Consider the following 23375-nt stretch of genomic DNA (forward strand, 5'->3'; position numbering starts at 1 on the left):
TGTGACCTAAAATTTATATCCCCGTATTTTTAAAGATTCTGGCAGTTTCACAGTATATCGCAGTATTTTTTTGCCCCCCTTCAAACAGATTTATAGTGACTTATTCTCTTGGATGGGATGATTGAGAGGGATTGCTTTTGAATGTAATGTTTTTAGAAAAATCCTGCTTAGTATATACATGTCAGTGTTTTTACTGTTGTTTCCAGGTGCCCATATTGCAGGTTTAAAGCTTAACATGTTCTTTATTTGATTAATCATCATTACGACTTCCATAATGGGAATCATGACTCTGCATGCACGACATGAGATGACCTTGTCTTTGCTTCAATTTAAAGAATGATGCTTCTCTCTTCAAAATATCTCCAGCACAGAGGTGATTGATCTTCGCTCATAGAGTTTTCTTGGGGATGTCCATAATCCACCTGAATTGAGCATTACGGCTGTCAAGCCTGCTGTTAGATGCTCAGTGCATGTAGAGTGCACTATTGACTTTGCACATCGACTGTATGTATGGACTCGTAATAGAATTGTTGGTATTGATTCAGAATGCAGAAAGTTTTTTTAGGGCTGTACCTTAAGAATGCTCATAGCTTGCGCTGATTTAAAATCCACTTAAAGTGTTTGTAAATTAAATGCAGAGAGAGGGTGGGGTGTGGGGCAACACCCTGTGCAGTTCTCTTGTTTTAAGAGGGTTTCCCATAATAAATAGACATGTCAGCCTGACGACAAAAGGTTTGTGTAAATCTATCCAAGTGGTAAAATGAATAGTGTGGTGGTGGCAGCAGATGGATGGGCTCCCCAGCAAGAGGAGGCTCCCAACCCAGATGCACTTTTCCCTTAGTACGCGGTAAATAAGCCAACACTGTAAATTGTTTACCCTCAAACACCTAATAGCTCATTAATACAGTGTGCCGACAGGTAGGGAGGTACTTTTGATGATGTTAGCACTGGAAGATGCTTGGCACGCTTCATAAATCCATCCTTTGCTCAGCCTTGCTTCACTCGAGGGGCAGTTAAAGTACAGCCGGATTGCCTGTAAGACTTCTTTTTGCTTTCCAAAACAAGTCATTTAAAAGGTGAGCTGCTGAAATGGAACAAAACATCCTCCTGGCCAATGATAAAAGAGACACAACACAAAGCTTAGGCATTAGGTACAGTCAGGAATCATGTGGTTTGTTTTTGTGGTTGTTTTTCACAGTTTGTTGGATGTTAGCTTCTTCCACATCTCATGGCTCTCTAGGTGGAATGGATTCAACTTATTTCCATGGCTGCAGGCAAAATGGTGTGCAGTAAACAGCATCTTGGGTGAGCTAAGCTAAGTTGTACTGAGCTGTATGGGCCTGAAGACAGATGAACAACATTAATCACAGGCTGGGGGTCTGATTACATAGCCCTGGATCTCTTAAGTAAAGCTGTCCCTGGAGCGTTACATTGAGATGGCACAGCTAGTCTGGCAATGGCGCTGGTGGATGCTCAGCTCTCCTGTTGCTCCGTCTCTCCCCGCTTTTGCATTAATTTTAGTCAGCATCAGTGAAGTGTCACATGATGCGTCCACCAAGTCTGTGATAATGACTTCTGGAAAAAGGCACAAATATTACTTATTAATGGCAGACAGACAAAAGGATAGGATAGTTTCTTACTATTGAGTGCTTTGTTACAGTAATGCAAGAGAGATGTATGTTTGAAGATTCATTTGATTTTAACAGTGTACATGTTTTAGTGAATAGTGTGGTTGACTCAGTTTAGGCCAGTATTTGCACATGTGATTTTAGTTATCAAATGTGTCTTTTCATGGCAAATTGAAAGATACATAGGCAATTAAAGTGGTCTTAAAAGGAACTGAATAACTAAAAACCTGGTATTTCACCAGGTAGGAGCGCCTCAGGTGTGAGTGTTGTGTGCCTGTTGTGAATTCTCATTGGCTTGCATCGGGGCGTCCTGTCACTTTTTGGATAAGTTAGCAAAGCCATACCCTAAAAAAATAACTTAATCTTTGCCTTAACCCCAACATTAAACCTACATCAGACCTCACGCATAACTGTTACTTAAAACAGAGATTATTTTTTGTCTTCTTTTTTTTGTGATAGTCAGTTTAAGAAAACACACTCAGATTTTTGTTCCTTGTACTTTTGTTAGATTCTCAGACTGACCATCATAACATCATACTGTGAAATATGTACAACTAAATACTGTTAAAATATGTTAAAATTTTGATGGAAAAAAATCATGTCCAACAACAAAAATCTACTCTATTCTATTCTTTTATCAATATATAATGCCCAGTCCAAACAAGCTTACAAGGCAGACCATCAATTTCCATGTATACAGGTCTGAGACCAAATATTCAAATTATAAGAAAACATGAAGAATAGTATATGCTGTATGCCTTCATACTTGCAGTGTGTATTATTCAGTCTGGTTTTCCAAATTTTTTTTCACTTTTGAAATAAAACCAGCGCAAAGTTGGCCCCCCAGTCCAACTTCTTCTTTTCATCAAATTGAAATAATTCAGATTTTTATTACTGCATTCTTACAAACGTTCACATAGATTATCATAAACATTCACTCAGAGCACATGCAGGCTGAGACAGTCACAAAGCTCGCTAAAGCGTGCACTGTTGGGGCCTGCAAAACAACGCTCATCCAGGTTTCTAGCGAGTCCCTGTAAGGATTGACTAAACTATGCTGTCATCAATTTGTACCCAATGAGACACTATGAAAGTAAGCAATTGACTTAGAGGAGTTTTTCCTTTGAAATATTCAGCACAATGTTGGCAGTTAATCTTCAGTTTACACCATGTGCACAATTAAGGGTTAAACATTACCTTGTAATGAGAATTAATGTTAGTTGCAGCCCTTTCACAGGCATTCATCAAGAGACAATTAAGGTTCCAGATGTGCCAATATTTAACAAGTATAGGAAACATTTACATGTTGCACATGTAGCATAATCTCAGTTGTGTCAGGTTCACATGCAGAGAATAGAATTAGCACCATCCACTTCCCTGCCGTTAGCACCAGTCACTAACTGGTAGAATATGCATGTGGCTAGTCAATTTGCTTTCACCAGCCACCCCAAAAAAGGTTATGTATTAAGTGGCTGGTAAAATTCAGTCGAAATTTCGCCAGGTGACAAACAAAGATACATTTTTGCACCTTGTTTATATGTGTGATATGTGTTATTTATGTTGCGTTATTTACAAACTGCAACAAAATTCAAACTCCTCTCATGCCAGGCTCTTGTTTTTTGAGTTTTCTGTCTTTGTGAATGTCTTTACCATTTGGCATGTCAGAGTGACGGACCACATGTGCAACTAAAAGCCCACGGCATCAGTCTGCAAAGCAGTGGTGAAAATGGTTTTGCGGTATTTCAGCAACATCTGCTCTCAAACTTAAAACATAGTGGGCTGGTGTGTTAAAATCATTGATCCTTTAAATCCCACAGCATGTTGTGTGCATGGTTACATCTGGTTGATTAGTCATCCATCACACTTCTTTATTCAATATTTTATAGGCCCAGTATGTATCACCATCTCATCCTTTTTCTGTCAAACAATAGCATGGAGTCATTGTAACTTCCAAAGTCAAGTCATTTAAAGATCAACCTTTGCTTTCTTCTCAAGTGTCATCCTCTACACACGAGGAGCTTTTTGTTTCCAGAAAATGTCTTTTGTTGCATTACATTTATTCTGGCTTTGTGAAAGTGTCATTCACTCAAAGTGAATGAGTTTTTTTGTGAGCCACTGTGGTCATGTGACAGGAAATAGCCTTTTTCTTTGATCAGCGTTCAAGTCCTGACTGATCTTATATCAGATGTCTGGGACGTGTTCAGACATTCAGAGCGGGCTGACATTCGCACATCCTGCTCGTGAAGTGTTGGATCACACTCACTGAAATGTCAGTGTTTTAATGGAAGCCTTTAATGTCAGATCTGGCAAATTTAACATGAACTCTTATTCTGTCTGAAAGGGCTCTATTTGAAAATGTAATTTCTGGTGTGTGTACCAGACATGTCAGAGGCAGTGGAGGGCACGTAGATACAGTTAGTGTCTTGTGGTCATTTACGAAATTTAAGCATCAATCATAAAGTTTTTATGAGCAAGAGGGGAGCTGCAGAAAATAACTATATTTATAGCTGAAACAAACATGCATTGATTCCCTCTCTGATTTCATTCTGAGGCAGAGGATGGCATTGAATGCACTGAAGCATTAAAATGTTGGGTCGTTGCACTGAAGGTCTGGATCAATTGATCCATTTTCAAACGTTAAATTGATATTGACCCGTTTCATCTGGACTCACATGGTCTGCTCAAACCCGCTCGCAGGTAAATTGTCCCACAAATTTATACCACTCCGATATTACGTGGCTGACCCCTGCTGCTGGTGCAATCAGTGTAATCACAACATTTACTAACTCACGGCTGTAAAACAGGACTACATGTAGAAATCTGGAGAAATTGTTTTACAGCGACGCTTGCTCTAAAATGCTTCACTCTGATTGGTTTGCACCATTCCCTCCCACGCTAAGAATTTGCCTTTAAAATAACCGTCAAATATTTATGGGGCTTCATTAATGTGTTTTACAGCAAGTCCTTGTTTAGTCTTTTGCTGCTGTAATTAGCCCTCCATATTTCTGAAAGTAGTTAGCAGCCAAGTGGGCCCTGGGGGGCAGAGGCTGGAAGGAGGAGGTAGAGCCTAACTTAATGTATAATGAAATTAGAGCAAGAACCATTACAAAACTGAAACCTTGCACAATTTTCCAGACTGTTCTTAAAAAATTAGACGATGCCTTTTTTTCTTTTTCTTTTTTTTTTACCTAGTAGTCTTCTCCCAGTGGATCCTAGTTAGGGGAGAAGGAACAAAGGTTGAGATCCAGTCATCGGTCAGAATAATCCTAAGGCTGTGGTAAAAACATTCTCTCCTGCAGAGGAGAAAAAAATGTCCTTAAGTCAGGTTTTGTTACATGCCTCATGCTGACTTTTAGTGCCTGCTTGAGAGCAAACTCAAGAGAATATGTTGCTGTAAATCCTGCTCTTATTTTTATACTGTCCATATTCTATGTTAAACTAATGATATTGTACTAAACGTTCTGAATATTCCCTGGACATAATTTGTATGCCATGCTCCTTGCTTTTTGTAAGCAATACTGCTCTGTTAATTAAGACTGCAGAGACAGACTCTTGGTTTACTATCTGTTAAGGGGAATTATCGATTGAAAATACAAGCACCCTCGCTGCAAATGCACTTCCCTTTTCCTTCCGTGCTCTCCTGTCAAGCACATTGTTTTACACTTCATGAATTATTCAAACTCTGCTTTGGTTCTAATTTTTTTTTTTCTTTTTTTTTTTCACAACTTCAACTTTTGACCAGATTAAGACGACAGCAATATTAGTTAAAACTGCGACAGAGGTCAAAGTATCAGGTTTTCCATTTGCCACTCATTTCATTAGTGCTCTGGCAGAAGTTCACAGTCATCAGCCAGCTCTCTGTTCTGAGATCAAAGGTTTGAAGCTATAGAGATGGCCCAGTGAATAGGACGGTGTTTCTTTATTCTCCTCGATTTCTAATTATCCACAACAGAGACACTGGTAAAAAGAATTATTTATATGCACGGTACACGTGGTGACATTACTGAGTGTGATCTGCTCTACTGATCGCAAGTGATCATGCAAAGCACCGGGATCACTAGTTTTAAATGAGTTAATCCTGCTTTTTGATCAGTAGCAGAGGACGCCCTGTTAAATCATGTACAGGAACATAAAGGCTTCTATGTTAGTTGGGGATGTGTTGTGAGACAGCTGACTGTGCTGCAGTGAGCTGGGCGTTATACAGGCATATGGTGTGAATCTCTGGCTTGTTTTAATCACATCAGTTGAAATTATACAGTGATGGATTTTAACAGTCAAATTGTCCAGGCCCGGAAAAGTCATGAAACTGACTAAAATCATACAAAGTTTCGGAAAAGTCATTACATTTTGTTGTGTGTAAAGACATTTTTACACAAGTCTTCTATGGATAACCTTCCACATAATTTAACATAACATAACAGCAAATGTATTTTCTGTTGCCTACGACGTGATTTAGCCCTAATATATGTCAATTTAGGACAACAATTGTTCACCATCATTTTTGTTTTTGTCATTTCCGCCCCGCGTTCGGTCTCCCCCCTCCTGTATGTCAGTTAACTGAAATTATGTTTGAGTAGAGTTTGAAACTGATGTTTGAAAAATGCCAGGCAAGTGGGGCAACAAAAAAAAGTATGGGTCCATGAAAACTAATGGAAGAGTGTGGAAATTTTGACCATGAAAATGTGTGGGAACCCTGATAATAGATAAATAATAATTGAATATTTATTTGGGCTTAATAAATGAATATATTTGTTTGAACTGAAAAGGAGGAAAGTCTTATTTTTTTCTTATTCTTTTTCTGCTCCATCACTGTCACTTTTAGCTTTTTTTTTTTTTATTGGGCAATTCTTATCTAATGACTTAGCTAATCCTGCCCCAGAATCAGCCATAACCACAAAATATAACGTCAAAAATAAAATTCTCCAAAGAAAATCTTCTTGCTGACGGTCTATCCTTGTAGTTGCTCTAAGATGGGAAGACTATCTAGAAACTGAAATCGTAAAGACTGATAATCTTAGCGGCTTCACCAATTTAAATGGTGATTAAATAACTTTCTAAAAGTATTGATTTCAATCGTTACTGTACTAGTATCACTGTTTTAAAAAACAAAAAAACACCATCTACTTCTGACTACTTTTTGGTCCTGTGTGTTCACATTGTGCCGCTCTGCACCATCCACACAACAAGAGTTCTGAGAGCGTTTGTCCATTTGTTGAGCTATTGATGTCATGCTTCACTGTGATTGAAACAGCTGTTTCGTAGCGATAAGACCAGCGATGTGACTGGCTGAGAGTGTATTTATTAATCACCACACCCTCTGATCTATATTGAACTTCAGCCAGCCCCATTTTTTGCACTTAACGCTGCTGCACATATTGTACATGAACCAAAATTGCAGGTGTGCTTAGAGACGCTCACGCAGTTTGGGCCCCCAAGATCTCCCGCTTTGCACGTCTTTCTATAAGGGTTTGTTTACAACACATTCAACTGTTCAAGCTTTAGATTTGTTACCTCAACTATACTGTACTTTCTACTTCAAAAGAAAAGCCTTCACAAGTTTAGAGAACTGCAAAAAAAAAAACACACACAAAAAAAACAAACAGCTCACATAGTATGTATAATTTACGCTTTGCTTGTATACCTGCATCACATTGAACTTATTATAAAATGATTCAATCCTTTTGATTTAGAAGCACCATCTCAACCCAGGGGCTTTTAACTTTAAATTGACATGTCTAATTAGGCTATACTTAAATACACACACGCACGCACACACACACACTCGCTATAATGTGAATAGGCAGAACTTGAACTGAGAATTGCCCCCATATATAATTAAAATCAAGCTTACTTCTCTTTCTCTGGCTCTTTATTCGGTGTGACAGCTCCACATGGAGCAGCTAATGGGAGCTTTCTGAGAAAGGAGGCAGCTTGCTTCTGGGGCTTCACATTTACTCATTTGACGATAATATAGGATGTAAGCTATAGGTATCTCTGTCCACTTGAGAAACTGTGCCTTACATGGAGCCTCTTACAAAAAGAAAGAGACACGCTCTTGAATATGCTGTAGCAGAAAGGAAAAAAGTAAAAATGGTCCCTTCAACAGCCAGCTCACCCCCAAAATGTCTCCTCGTCCAGTAAAGGAGCAAACAGCCTCATCCCATTCTGTTTGGCTACAAAGTCGATTGGACTGCTTGACATTGGTCAAGAGGACAAAAGCTGCTCTAATGCCATTCCAATTGTCTCCATACTTGAACAGTAAAGGCAATTGTTCTTGTTTTGCCCTTTGTGTAAAATCCCAGCAAGGCAAAAACAGGATTTGTTTAGAGCTTTCCTCTTGAGCTTTGCTGCTGAATGGGGACAACCACTTCAATCACAGCAAATGTTAAGACAGTAAGAGTTTAAAGGCTGCTGGTTAAAGTCTCCAGACCCAGTAGACGAAAAAATGGGTGGCTTTGAGGCCGGTTCTAGGCATGGGAGGGAGGGGGGCAATGCCAGGAGCCGGTCGCAGCACAGCATTCTTCAATTTTAGGGCATTTCTAGGATTTTTGGGACATTTGTAGGATTTTAGGATGTTGCTATGTTTTAAGGACATTTGTAGGATTTTGGACATAAGACATGCCTTGTAATTTAGGATGTTTCGTATTGTAGGACATTTCTCATATTTAGGGCATTTCTAGTATTTTAGGACATTTCTATAGGATTTTAGAATGTTTCTTGGATTTCAGGATGTTTCATGGGATTTAAGCACGTTTCTAGGATTTAAGGAACTTTTCTAGGATTTTAGAACGTTTCTCAGATTTCAGGACATTAGGAGCTTAGCAAGGACCTCTGTTGGGGGATGCGAGGGATCCTCCACTGGTACTTAATTTATAAACAAGCTCTATTTTATGCACTCAGGCACCTTATGTATACCTAAAGCACAAAAACAATTCCCAATCACTTCAATTTTATTGTGAGTTAGAAAATGGTAGCGGGGCCACAAGGCATCATATAGGGGGATGGATTTGGCCCTCGGGCCATAAGTTGAATGTCACTGCATAAAAAAGCACAAAACTGAGCTTGTTTATAAAAAAAAAATACAAATTCCCAGGGGAGGATCCCTCTACTGAGGTCAGATCTAAGCCTCAAATGTCCACAAACGCTGAACAGAAGGTGATGGCTGAGCTTTAAATAAAAACATGAAGCAGTTCAGCATACAGCACTAAATAATAACTTGTATTACCCACCAACATCTTTTACTGCCCCCACCCCCTCCCCCACCTCCCAGTCAAAGCAGTCTAGCCTGGGTGACTTGAATCTTACTGTATGTCCTCAGTTGTGTCAGTCTCAGCTCGGTCTGTCTGTAGTCCCCTCCCTCCAGAGCATCAGTTACACAGCAAATCATAGTGGAAGCATCACTTTGTTTTTTTCTCCCTTTTATTGCAATTCCATTCCCGTGAGGAAACAAATCGTCCTTTAATACCGATGAAAGACTCCCTGGCTCGAATCACAGCTGAGGGTCCATATTGCTCTGTTATTTCTGACGCCTCAGTCCCCCAATCATCAATACTGTCTTCCTGTATCAACGTTGAAGAGCGGGGTCAACCGTCTTCACTTTCAGAGGGTCTCACTGTGGTGAGATGAGAAGTAACAAGCCCCTCCGCTGAATCCTAATTCCTGACAGCATCGCGTCTCCCTGCCATGCTCACTTCAAGCCCGCCTTTTATGTCTCGCAAAAAAACACCGCAACCTGCCACACTGGCGAGCTCATGGCCGTTTACCTTTGCCTTTGGTAATCTTTCAACACGCAGCAGCAATTTGTGATAAAAGAACCCTCCTGCTGTCGGCCCTGTGAATATGTCGTGACTGACTCTTTTGTTCTCCAAATTTCCATATTTGTTATTTTTCAGCTCGCACTTTTCAAGCATGAATGCCAGTCTTGCGTCTCGGCTGTTTGGAGTCTCGACTAAGGTGTGACATATTCTATTATAGTAATGTCCTTGTTTTCTCTCTTTCCAGGTAACATCAATGACTGCTCTCTGCACTACTACTTTTTCCTCCTGGCAGGGATCCAGGGCATCACCTTGCTGGTCTTCCTCATTGTCTCTTTCAAGTATGACAAGCAGAGGGGCAAAGCTGGAAGCCAAAGGCAGAGGCACACCTCCTCTTGACCTACACAAACGTCCCCATATCCTCCTCACCGTACCTGCCTTTTCCAGTCTCATCGCTCAGTGCCCAAAGACCCTGTGGAAGAGGTATCTACTAATCAAATTCTGTAAAATATTGGTTTACTTCTTTCGGTCACAGATTATCTTGTCATATTTATGTTTATTTTAGCTTTTAAGTGGCGACTCTTTATCCTGTTTTTATAATGGTTTTACATAACTGGATGATTGCACAGGTGCCTCAGAAAGTATAGAGATGAATTCAGAAGCCATGTTTGATTCATTTCTACTCTACTCCTTTACTCCTGTGTGTTTACTCCCGTTGCCTTTCTTTGATCATTTGCACTTGAACTGAGGAGTGGTGCCATAAAACAACAACAACAAAAAAAAAAAAAAATAACTAGATATTTTTGAATCATGAAAAATGCTCAGTTGTTTTTATAGTTAGATTACTACCTTTTGTTTTCTGACAAAAGTCTTATTTTTGCTAACCATTTTACTGGCACAGGTACAATTACATTAGTATTTAAATTCAGTGATTTCTTGACTTCCATCTGTAGTCTGAAATTAAATATACTTGAGCATTATTTCTTGATCATGTTTCCCAAGAGAGCTTCATAAACCTATGCAGTCATATAATTGTGATCACATTAAATGGGGATTTTGTTTTAACTCTGAGCGTAATTTTATGTTAAAGTGGTGCAGACTCGCAGAAGTCATTGCAGAGACAGAATAGGGCTTTTGTTTGAGGAGAATCCAAAGGAAATCACTATTTGTCTAATCTATTATTCAAATCTAATATTGAGAGAAAAAAATCCCCCACATTTGTTACCACCGCCTGTGATTACATACTGTAAATCCAAATAAATCCATCCACATAAATCCACTATAAATCCTCAAACAGAACCCTACATGAATAATGATCTTAACTCCTCATGCTAAAAAAAACTCCATGACTCCAACGAAGCTTCAACGCAGTTTTTTAATTTCTGGTCAAGCTGCAAAACCGCATGACAAACAACTAATTAGAAATGAACCTTAAGCTAAGCAGGCAACTTTGAGCGTAGCTCTTAAAATATCCCCTGCATTAACACTTGGATCATGATTAAAAAAGGAGTGCAGACTTGATATATAAAAAAATAAAGAATGTAACCTATTCACATTGACATCTTCTTTCTATTTGGAGCAAAATACAGCACAGCTTTCACAGTATTTGTTGTCAGCGACGTTTTACAGTGTTATCGTGGCTTTGCAGCTTTGCCAGAAAATCTTAAAAAAGAAGCTTCTGTTTTGTTGTATTTATTAGACTGTGAAGCATTTGTTTTAGCTTTATACTGTTAAGAAAGGTGTGTGTGTGTGTGTGTGTGTGTGTGTTTCTTCAGCTCTCAGAATAGGTACAGCACAAGGCACTGAATTTTATTAAAACCAGAAAACTCTCAGGGCTCGAGGTATAGTGCCGAGTGGCATAACTCTCCAGGAAATGTAAAAAAACTGCCTTTGGGAGCCTAGAACAGTGTTTACCCTGTGGTATAAATAAAGTTACATTTGTAACAGCACATAAAAAGCATGAAGAGTAACTCACTGATGGTATGTGATCCTTGTTAGAGTGATTTTAGTTTGTGTTTAATCGGTCGGATAAATGGCTGTTCCTTGTTTTATTGCATATTTTATATATACTTGCATAGTCAGTTCAGTCCTCATCAAAAAGATTTATTGTGTTCATTTTGGAATTATATTCTGTTTTAATAATGCTGCAGAACTGGAATATTGTTTTGTGGTTATATTTGTTGCCATTAAAGTTTATTAAATTGAGAATTGGGTTTTTCTTTTTTAACCATTCTCCAAAAAAGGCTTAATGTGCAAAGCTAGTTCAGATGTCTGAACTTTAGCTGCTGTCATCCCTAATTCACTTAGAGGTATACTATCGGGGGTGCACTGTAAGGAGAGGCAAACGAGGCATATGTTTGGGTCCCCCAAAAATTTAGGAAAAGGTTGACCCAGATGGCCACTTATATTGGTGAATTTTGCAATGAAAATGAATGTCCCTTAATGTAGATTCACAAAGATGCAGCAGCTAGGAGCTCCTCAAATCTCTGCTATTTTTTGTTTAGTTTATTTTTTGTCTATTTTTTCAACCCCTTCTGCTGAATTACGACTTTTCTGCGAAAGAGAAGCACTTATCAACATCGTGAAAAATTGTGTGGGGTTTGGACTAAATGCAGCAGACCACAAGAGGATCCCCTAGCAACAGCACATGCTGAGCGGCCAGTCAGGCCACAGGGGAGAAATGAAACTGAGAGTGCTGAACGAGGAGTGGTGGGGGTTGGCATCATGGCAAGGCTGACCCGACTTGGACTGTTTCTGTAGAGTTGTTCCTCTACCAAGCCTTCTGCTGGCTAATTTCCTGTTGCAGGAGAATAAGGTGGATGAGATGCGATTAAGACTCAATCAGCAAAGGGAAATCAGAGACTGCTCTGCGCACATCTTTACAGACATGGTTTACTCCTAACATCTCGGATCAAGCTATTGCGTTGGATAGGCGGACCTTGTTTAGAGCTGAAGAGACACAAGACTCTGATGCAAATTCAAAAAATGCACTGCAGGAATGGTACAATGCCATCAGCAGCAACATGCCCAAGCAACCAGATGAAATTTTCTTAGTAACTGGTGATTTTTGTCAACTCATTCTTCACCTCCAAAGATGTGGCAGGATCAAGGACCAATTATAATTTCATGTTTTAAGCAAAACTTTGTTTAAAACATGACTAATAAATCTAGTGGACAAATCAGTATGCTAAACATATTCCAAAGTTCTATATCATTAAGTTTACTTTTGTATTCACACGTCTTACTGAACAGATATTTTAAGCATCAGAAAACATTAATAGCTCAGAGTGACAACAGCATGTTTTAAATTCAGGCAGCAGCGTGACCCTGTTGTTTAAATGTGAATCACGGATTGTGCCTTTAAAGCCTGCCAGGATGCTTTCATGATTAGGGCTATGGTTTGTTGCTCCTAAGGGAAACCCAAAGTAGACTGTGTAAATGATTTATATTACAAAAAACACACCCTGTGGCAGGCTGTTTGGAAAGAGGTTGCAAACACAGAGGTGTAAAGCCTCATTTTGCATTCCCATTGGGGAAGGCAGTATATTTCTTCTTAGTTTCATCAGACACAGATTGAAATCAACACGTCATCCCAGATCATTTTTTAATGCTAAGCCCTCACAGCCATGAGGCTCGGAGAGGGCCATTTCCTGTTTAATTTGGTCAGAGAGCCCACACAGCCGTGACTGAGCAGACAGCTTGATGTTTGAAACCAACACAATGCCTCTGGGTCATAATTCTAGTGTGGCGGCTTGTTTCTCACATTGAGAGGAATTTCTGACACATCGAAGTGGTTATGGAGGCAGAATTGCAAGGCAATAACACTGAGATATATAGTTTTGGTACTGACCTCCCAATATTTTAAGTTGATTTATTGGCCTGGCTTTAAGCAAACAACAGTGCCTTGGAGAGAGCACCTCCAGCATACATTTATACCTGCTACTGTTTTTTTCTTCTTTTTTTGTCAGCATGTTCTAGGAGCCAAGGTAATGCATCGCCTCTGGAGTTTATAGAGTTCTAAATCTGACAGTATATATTTTTTAAACTATCTTAGTTGCGTGGGTTGAGTTTAGCTATGACAATGTTGGTCTGTAGGTCCACCACTTTGTTCCAGTCTGAGATACCTCAACAACTATTCGATGGAGTGATGTAAAATTTTGTACCGACATTCATGGTCCTCAGAAGATTAATTCTGATGACTTAGAATAATGAAATTTTTGCTTTTCCTGTTAAAAATCTTTAACTATTTGATTGATTAGGGCTGTGGGATAACCATTCTAATTGTTTAGCATTAAGATGTTAGTATTGTCATTGTGAACATGTAAACATGCTAAGATAAACATTTAGCTGGAAGTACTGTTGTGTACAGTACAGTTTCACAGAGCTGCTAGCATGCCTGCAGGCTCTTGGTCTTACTATTTTGTACAAATTACGTTGCAATAGCCACTCTGTGAGATTAATAACATTTTGAACAAACGCATTTTACAAGCTCAAAGACTGCTAAAGTAGTGTATCCATGGGCAGACTATGAGACACTAGGTACCTAGTGTCTCATGGTGATTTTGCCTCTTTTTTTGTTGTCATTTTGTGTCTTTTTCATGTTGTTTTGCCCCTTTTTATAGTCATTTTTTTCCCTTTGAGGTCATTTTGTGTCTCTGTTTGTAGACTAGTTATTTTGTGTCTCCTTGGAGGTCCTTTGCATCTCTGATTTGTCTGTTTGTGTCTCTTCCTGGTGGGTACATAATAATTTGAGTGACGTTTTGCAGGTGAAGGCCTGTGTGCCACTAAGCCTGTTGAGTAGTCCATCCATGAGTGTAAAAATAATTTGACAGTAAAGATGAAGTTGTGATTACAGATTTCAGTCAGTGGCATTTACTTTTAGTGTGTTTTTATCTCCATGTCCATTATGGTTATTGCTTAATTAAGACCATTTTTCATGCTGTATGTCAGACATTTTTGTCCCTCCCATCTACTGTGAATGGCTTTTCGAGGGCATGTGGCAGTCTAACATAATCTACAAAATGCTAAGCTGCTTTTAATTGTATTACTAAGTCTTACCTGTGTAATGAGCGACTGGCAGATGCTCCAGAAGATGTTCCTCCAGTAATTGGGGGATTAGGAGGTATCATCACATGTTAATTAAGATAAGCTAATGCAGACACAATGTTTAAGAAAATGGCCAAGCACACAAATCGCCCATCACTAATTACCAATCATTCACATTTACAGTACATAGACCTAATTATCTTCTCTGAGCAGTCTTTGTTCGTCGGCATCCTGGAGGCATTTATGTTTGTGAATTCAAACAGGAAAGTGTTGGACGAGAGACAAGTTATTTAAATCAGGGTTGATTTTTTTCTTACACACTACCCCCAATGTAGTCATACTGTGAATATGAGCAACGAAAAATTAAACATAATTATGTAGAGCCTCTGACAGTCGCCTGTTGCAGAAGGTGTGCCAGTCTTGTCACTTGAAAACTGTTTTCTGTTGGACTGAGCATGGTGGCAGGTTAAGGATGTTCATTCAGACGGATGATCTGTGAAATAAGCAACCATAAAATGCGTTTAACAGCGTACATCCATCTGGATTTATGGCATCAACCTTGGTTATTACGTGCAGGTCCTGTGGTTTAGAGCGTCTTATTTGTACAGAATGGCGCTTGACTCCTATAAAACAGTACAGGTATCAAGATATATTTTTCTCAACCATTTTGAGGAATGCCATTCGTGCAGCTGGGCGTATCTTGATAGCCCTCTGACCTGTTGTTATCCAGCAGGCAAAGAAAAGCTCCGGCCTGTCTTTGGGTGCTGGCTGATATGTTTCTCCCCTGTGCACATTGCCCTGCTACTCCACCTGGGCCGATATATCTAAATGACATGGTTGTGTCCTTATCTCATGCTGCTGAAGGGCTTCACCTGCTTCTCTAGTTGTTTATTGCCTAGGGCTTTTTGAGTCATAGCTGACACTTTTCGTTGTGTATATGTAAATTCTGCTGTGTGTGAAAGTGTATTTACATCACATTCAGAGAGTCTAAACCTGATTGTCCACTGGTGTTGGTGGGATGCACGTAGTATTCAATATTTCTCTGAAAAATCCCAAAACAAAAAAAAAAAAAAAAACCCATCACAAATCAAATCAATGACATTCCTCCGTGCCATAGACTTCCTCTGCTGTTCAAAAACACAACTGTTGCACAGGGTAAGATTTTCCTTTGCTATGATTAAGATATGCACTATAGTTTATTTTGCATCAATCACAGGCTTGGACTGGTCACTGAGCACTTCTGGCAAATATCCTCGTCCAACCCTGTTGGCTTCAGGGCCACCACCAAAAACGTTATGCTAGGTCATAGCATAGAACGTTGCAAAAACAACCAAAAACACCATGATATAACATGTTGGAAAAACGATGGAAAAGTCTATACTATAGTATGATGAAACATGTCAAAATGTGATGTGTCCAAAATACAACTGAAAACCACAAAAAAACATTGCTGACACATGCCATATCAAAAACATTGCAAAAATTACAAAAAAAATAAAATATAGTATGTCAAAGAAAAGAACCGACTGATTTTGAAAAGCGTCAAATTTATACATGTTAGAAAAATGTCTGATAAAAACATAGTATACAAAGTGGAAAAAATGCAAAGAAAAAAATGCGAAAAACGTTGCAATTTATCATGTAAAGAATGGCAAATTTGACATATCATGAAAATGACTGAAAACAACGTGTGCCTGTAGACACGTGTCATAGTATACAAAGTGGAAACAAAGGCCAAAAAAGGCTCAAAACATCATAATGTAGCATGTCGAATAAATGACTGAAAAGGCCATATCATAGTATGTCGAAAAATGTCAAATTTTGAAATGTCATAAAAATGGCTAAAAACTAAATATTAGAGCTTGAAGAGATGTGTCATAGTATGCAGAGTGGTTTAGCATGTTGAAAAAGTCACCGAAAATGACAAAATGGCTAAAAACAACATATTATAACTCCTGGAAACGCATAGTATACAAAGTAGAAACAACGGCCAAAACAGGCCAAAAACGTCATAATTTAGCATGTTGAAAAAATCGCAAAAAATCACATACTATAGTATAGCAAATATGTCAAATTTTGAAATGTCCCAAAAATGGGTGAAAATGACATACTATAGTTTGTGGAGACACGTCATATCATACAAAGTGGAAACAAAGACCAAGAAAGGCCAAAGACGTCATAATTTAGCATGTTGAAAAAAAGGCCAAAAATCGTATACTATAGTATGGCAAAAATGTCAAATTTTGACATGTCCCAAAAATGGCTGAAAACGACATACTAGAGCTTTTAGAAACGTGTCATACTTAACAAAGTGGAAACGATGACCATAAAAGGCCAAAAACGTCATAATTTAGCATGTTGACAAAATGGCAAAAAATCTCATACTATACTATGGCAAAAATGTCATATTTTGACATGTCCCAAAAATTGCTGAAAACGTCATATTTTAGCTCTTGCAGACATGTCATAGTGTACAAAGTGGAAACAACGGCCAAAAAAGGCTAAAAACGTCATAATTTAACATGTTGAAAAAATGGCCAAAAATCGCATACTATAGTATGGCAAAAATATCAAATTTTGACATGTCCCAAAAATGGCTGAAAATTACATGTTATGGCTTGTAGAGACGTCTCATAGTTTACAAAGTGGAAACAAGGTCCAAGAAAGGCCAAAAACGTCATTATTTAGCATGTTGAAAAAATGGCCAAAAATCGCATACTATATTATGGCAAAAATGTCAAATTTTTAAATGTTCCAAAAATGGCTGAAAACGTCATATATTAGCTCTTGCAGACACGTCATAGTGTACAAAGTGGGAAAAATAACTAAAAACATCATAATTTGGCACCTTGACAAAATGACCAAAAATCCAAGACTATAGTAAGACAAAAATTTCAACAAAAATTTGACATGTCCCAAAATCAGCTCAAAATAGCTTGAAACAGCTTATAATACCCTGCCAAGAGATGCCATAGCATAGAAAGTTGCAAAAAAAAGACAAAAACACCATAATTTGGCACGTTGAAAAAATGACCAAAAATCCAAGACTTTGGTAAGGCAAAAATGTATAAATTTGACATGTCCCAAAAACAGCTTACGACAGATGGAAACAGCTTATTATAGCTTGCTAAGACACTCCATAGCATAGGAAGTTGCAAAAATGGCCGAAAACACCATAATTTGGCATGTTCAAAAAATGACCAAACATCAAAGACTATAGTGAGGCAAAAGGTCAAAATTTGACATGTCCCAAAAACAGCTCAAAATAGCTTGAAACAGCTTATTATAGCCTGCTAAGATACGCCATAGTATAGCAAGTTGCAAAAATGGCAGAAAACACCATAATGTGGCATGTTGAAAAAGTGACCAAAAATCCAAGACTATAGTAAGGCAAAAATGTCAACATGGGACATGTCCCAAAAACAGCTTAAATGGCTGGAAACAGCTTATTAAAGCCTGCTAAGACACGCCATAGCATAGGAAGTTGCAAAAAAGGTCGAAAACACCATAATTTGGCACATCGAAAAAGTGACCAAAAATCCAAGACTATAGTAAGGCAAAAAAGTCAAAATTTGAAATGTCCCAAAAACAGCTCAAAATAGCTGGAAACAGCTTATTAAGGCCTGCTAAGACACTCCATAGCATAGGAAATTGCAAAAAAGGTCGAAAACACCATAATTTGGCATATCGAAAAAGTGACCAAAAATCCAAGACTATAGTAAGGCAAAAATGTCAAAATTTGACATGTCCAAAAACAGCTTACAACAGATGGAAACAGATTATTATAGCCTGCTAAGACACTCCATAGTTTCGAAAATTGCAAAAATGGTCGAAAAAAACACCATAATTTTGCACGTCGAAAAAGTGACCAAAAATCCAAGACTATAGTAAGGCAAAAATGTCAAAATTTGACATGTCCCCAAAAACAGCTCAAAACTGCTTCAAACAACTTATAATATCCTTCCAAGACACGCCATAGCATAGGAAGTTGCAAAAATGGCCGAAAACACCATAATTTGGCATGTTGAAAAAGTGACCAAAAATCCAAGACTATAGTAAGGCAAAAATGTCAAAATTTGACATGTCTCAAAAACAGCTCAAAACTGCTTCAAACAACTTATAATATCCTTCCAAGACATGCCATAGCATCGGAAGTTGCAAAAATGGCCGAAAACACCATAATTTGGCACCTTGACAAAATGACCAAAAATCCAAGACTATAGTAAGGCAAAAATGTCAACATTGGACATGTCCCAAAAACAGCTTAAAATGGCTGCAAACAACATATTATAGCCTGCTAAGACACGCCGTAGTATAGGAAGTTGCAAAAATGGCCGAAAACACCATAATTTGGCATGTTGAAAAAATGACCAAAAATCCAAGACTATAGTAAGGCAAAAATGTCAAAATTGGACATGTCCCAAAAACATGTCAAAATAGCTGGAAAAGGCTCATTAAAGCCTGCTAAGACACTCCATAGTATAGGAAGTTGCAAAAATGGCCGAAAACACCATAATTTGGCACGTCGAAAAAGTCACCAAAAATCCAAGACTATAGTAAGGCAAAAATGTCAAAATATGACATGTCTCAAAAACAGCTCAAAACTGCTTCAAACAACTTATAATATCCTTCCAAGACACGCCATAGCATCGGAAGTTGCAAAAATGGCAGAAAACACCATAATTTGGCATGTTGAAAAAATGACCAAAAATCCAAGACTATAGTAAGGCAAAAAGGTCAAAATTTGACATGTCCCAAAAACAGCTCAAAATGGCTGGAAACAGCTTATTATAGCCTGCTAAAACACGGCATAGTATAGGAAGTTGCAAAAATGTCTGAAAACACCATAATTTGGCACGTCGAAAAAGTCACCAAAAATCCAAGACTATAGTAAGGCAGAAAGGTCAAAATTTGACATATATAGCAAAACCAGCTCAAAATGGCTGGAAACAGATTATCATAGCCTACTACTAAGACATGCCATAGCATAGGAAATTGCAAAAATAGCCGAAAACACCATAATTTGGCATGTTGAAAAAATGACCAAAAATCCAAGACTATAGTAAGACAAAAATGTCAAAATTTGACATGTCCCAAAATCAGCTCAAAATAGCTTGAAACAGCTTATAATACCCTGCCAAGAGATGCCATAGCATAGAAAGTTGCAAAAAAAGACAAAAACACCATAATTTGGCACGTTGAAAAAATGACCAAAAATCCAAGACTTTGGTAAGGCAAAAATGTCAAAATTTGACATGTCCCAAAAACAGCTTACGACAGATGGAAACAGCTTATTATAGCTTGCTAAGACACTCCATAGCATAGGAAGTTGCAAAAATGGCCGAAAACACCATAATTTGGCATGTTGAAAAAGTCACCAAAAATCCAAGACTATAGTAAGGCAAAAATGTCAAAATATGACATGTCTCAAAAACAGCTCAAAACTGCTTCAAACAACTTATAATATCCTTCCAAGACATGCCATAGCATCGGAAGTTGCAAAAATGGCAGAAAACACCATAATTTGGCACGTCGAAAAAGTGACCAAAAATCCAAGACTATAGTAAGGCAAAAATGTCAAAATTTTACATGTCTCAAAAACAGCTCAAAACTGCTTCAAACAACGTATAATATCCTTGCAAGACACGCCATAGCATCGGAAGTTGCAAAAATAGCCGAAAACACCATAATTTGGCACCTTGAAAAAATGACCAAAAATCCAAGACTATAGTAAGGCAAAATGTCAAAATGTCAACATTTGACATGTCCAAAAAACATTTCAAAATAGGTGGAAAAAGCTTATTAAATCCTGCTAAGACACTCCATAGCATATGAAGTTGCAAAAATGTCGGAAAACACCATAATTTGGCACGTCGAAAAAGTGACCAAAAATCCAAGACTATAGTAAGGCAAAAATGTCAAAATTTGACATGTCTCAAAAACAGCTCAAAACTGCTTCAAACAACTTATAATATCCTTCCAAGACACTCCATAGCATAGGAAGTTGCAAAAATAGACAAAAACACCATAATTTGGCATTTTGAAAAAATGACCAAAAATCCAAGACTATAGTAAGGCAAAAATGTCAAAATTTGACATGTCTCAAAAACAGCTTAAAATGGCTGGAAACAGCTTATTATAGCCTGCTAAGACACGGCATAGTATAGGAAGTTGCAAAAAAATGGCTGAAAACACCATAATTTGGCATTTTGAAAAAATGACCAAAAATCCAAGACTATAGTAAGGCAAAAATGTCAACATTGGACATGTCCCAAAAACATTTCAAAATAGCTGGAAAAAGCTTATTAAATCCTGCTAAGACACTCCATAGCATATGAAGTTGCAAAAATGTCGGAAAACACCATAATTTGGCATGTCGAAAAAAGTCACCAAAAATCCAAGACTATAGTAAGGCAAAAAGGTCAAAATTTGACATGTCTCAAAAACAGCTCAAAACTGCTTCAAACAACTTATAATATCCTTCCAAGACACTCCATAGCATAGGAAGTTGCAAAAATAGACAAAAACACCATAATTTGGCATTTTGAAAAAATGATCAAAAATCCAAGACTATAGTAAGGCAAAAATGTCAAAATATGACATGTCTCAAAAACAGCTCAAAACTGCTTCAAACAACTTATAATATCCTTCCAAGACACGCCATAGCATCGGAAGTTGCAAAAAAATGGCCAAAAACACCATAATTTGGCATGTTGAAAAAATGACCAAAAATCCAAGACTATAGTAAGGCAAAAAGGTCAAAATTTGACATGTCCCAAAAACAGCTCAAAATGGCTGGAAACAGCTTATTATAGCCTGCTAAAACACGGCATAGTATAGGAAGTTGCAAAAATGTCTGAAAACACCATAATTTGGCACGTCGAAAAAGTCACCAAAAATCCAAGACTATAGTAAGGCAAAAGGTCAAAATTTGACATATATAGCAAAACCAGCTCAAAATGGCTGGAAACAGATTATCATAGCCTACTAAGACATGCCATAGCATAGGAAATTGCAAAAATAGCCGAAAACACCATAATTTGGCATGTTGAAAAAATGACCAAAAATCCAAGACTATAGTAAGACAAAAATGTCAAAATTTGACATGTCCCAAAATCAGCTCAAAATAGCTTGAAACAGCTTATAATACCCTGCCAAGAGATGCCATAGCATAGAAAGTTGCAAAAAAAAGACAAAAACACCATAATTTGGCACGTTGAAAAAATGACCAAAAATCCAAGACTTTGGTAAGGCAAAAATGTCAATTTGACATGTCCCAAAAACAGCTTACGACAGATGGAAACAGCTTATTATAGCTTGCTAAGACACTCCATAGCATAGGAAGTTGCAAAAATGGCCGAAAACACCATAATTTGGCATGTTGAAAAAGTCACCAAAAATCCAAGACTATAGTAAGGCAAAAATGTCAAAATATGACATGTCTCAAAAACAGCTCAAAACTGCTTCAAACAACTTATAATATCCTTCCAAGACATGCCATAGCATCGGAAGTTGCAAAAAATGGCAGAAAACACCATAATTTGGCACGTCGAAAAAGTGACCAAAAATCCAAGACTATAGTAAGGCAAAAATGTCAAAATTTTACATGTCTCAAAAACAGCTCAAAACTGCTTCAAACAGCTTATAATATCCTTGCAAGACACGCCATAGCATATCGGAAGTTGCAAAAATAGCCGAAAACACCATAATTTGGCACCTTGAAAAAATGACCAAAAATCCAAGACTATAGTAAGGCAAAAAATGTCAACATTGGACATGTCCCAAAAACATTTCAAAATAGGTGGAAAAAGCTTATTAAATCCTGCTAAGACACTCCATAGCATATGAAGTTGCAAAAATGTCGGAAAACACCATAATTTGGCACGTCGAAAAAGTGACAAAAATCCAAGACTATAGTAAGGCAAAAATGTCAAAATTTGACATGTCTCAAAAACAGCTCAAAACTGCTTCAAACAACTTATAATATCCTTCCAAGACACTCCATAGCATAGGAAGTTGCAAAAATAGACAAAAAACACCATAATTTGGCATTTTGAAAAAATGACCAAAAATCCAAGACTATAGTAAGGCAAAAATGTCAAAATTTGACATGTCTCAAAAACAGCTTAAAATGGCTGGAAACAGCTTATTTAGCCTGCTAAGAAACGGCATAGTATAGGAAGTTGCAAAAATGGCTGAAAACACCATAATTTGGCATTTTGAAAAAATGACCAAAAATCCAAGACTATAGTAAGGCAAATGTTAACATTGGACATGTCCCAAAAACATTTCAAAATAGCTGGAAAAAGCTTATTAAATCCTGCTAAGACACTCCATAGCATATGAAGTTGCAAAAATGTCGGAAAACACCATAATTTGGCATGTTGAAAAAATGACCAAAAATCCAAGACTATAGTAAGGCAAAAATGTTAACATTGGACATTGTCATGATTCCTGCATTTCCTCTTCCCCCCGCTGCCAGTATTTTTCCATTCACCCTTCCTCTGCTCTGCTCCACCTGCAAGCCACGCCCACAGCTGCAGCTCATCACCAATCAACCCAGTATTTAAGACACTCCCAGCCCGCTCACTCATTGCCAGATCGTCCTCTGCTATTATGCATGTCTTTCCAGCGTTTACCTGCCAGCTCTTCCGTTGCCGACTCTGCCTGTCCCCGACCTGCTCTCCTCGCCTGCTTCCCAGTGTACCTACCTGCCTTCTGTCTTCGACCACGTGCTCTGTTTCGGCGTTCCGGAAATCTGACGGCTTCTCTGGTAAAGACTCCCCTGCTTGGCTTCGACTTTTTTTTCTGCCTGTTCCCTGTTGGTGCTGCTGCCTCCGCGGACGGTCTTTCTGGTGACCGAACCCCTGCCTGCCCTCGACCATTCTTCTGCTCGATCCCGACGACGACGCTTCCACACGTGTTGTCGGCTTGTTGTGCTACAGGG

General features: G+C 38.2%; 1 protein-coding gene across 1 annotated transcript in view; it reads left to right on the top strand.

Annotated features, from left to right (window-relative positions):
- slc15a4 (solute carrier family 15 member 4) overlaps nt 1-11587 on the top strand; it is a 32661-nt gene extending 21074 nt beyond the window's left edge. The window contains exon 9 of the mRNA XM_042487887.1: nt 9630-11587. Within this exon, the coding sequence (XP_042343821.1) occupies nt 9630-9781 (152 nt within the window). The 3' untranslated portion in view covers nt 9782-11587. The remainder of the gene's footprint in view (nt 1-9629) is intronic.
- The last annotated feature ends 11788 nt before the right edge of the window (nt 11588-23375 follow it).

This window comes from Plectropomus leopardus, chromosome 6 (genome assembly GCF_008729295.1).
Source record: "Plectropomus leopardus isolate mb chromosome 6, YSFRI_Pleo_2.0, whole genome shotgun sequence".
In the NCBI taxonomy this organism is placed as follows: Eukaryota; Metazoa; Chordata; class Actinopteri; order Perciformes; family Serranidae; genus Plectropomus; species Plectropomus leopardus.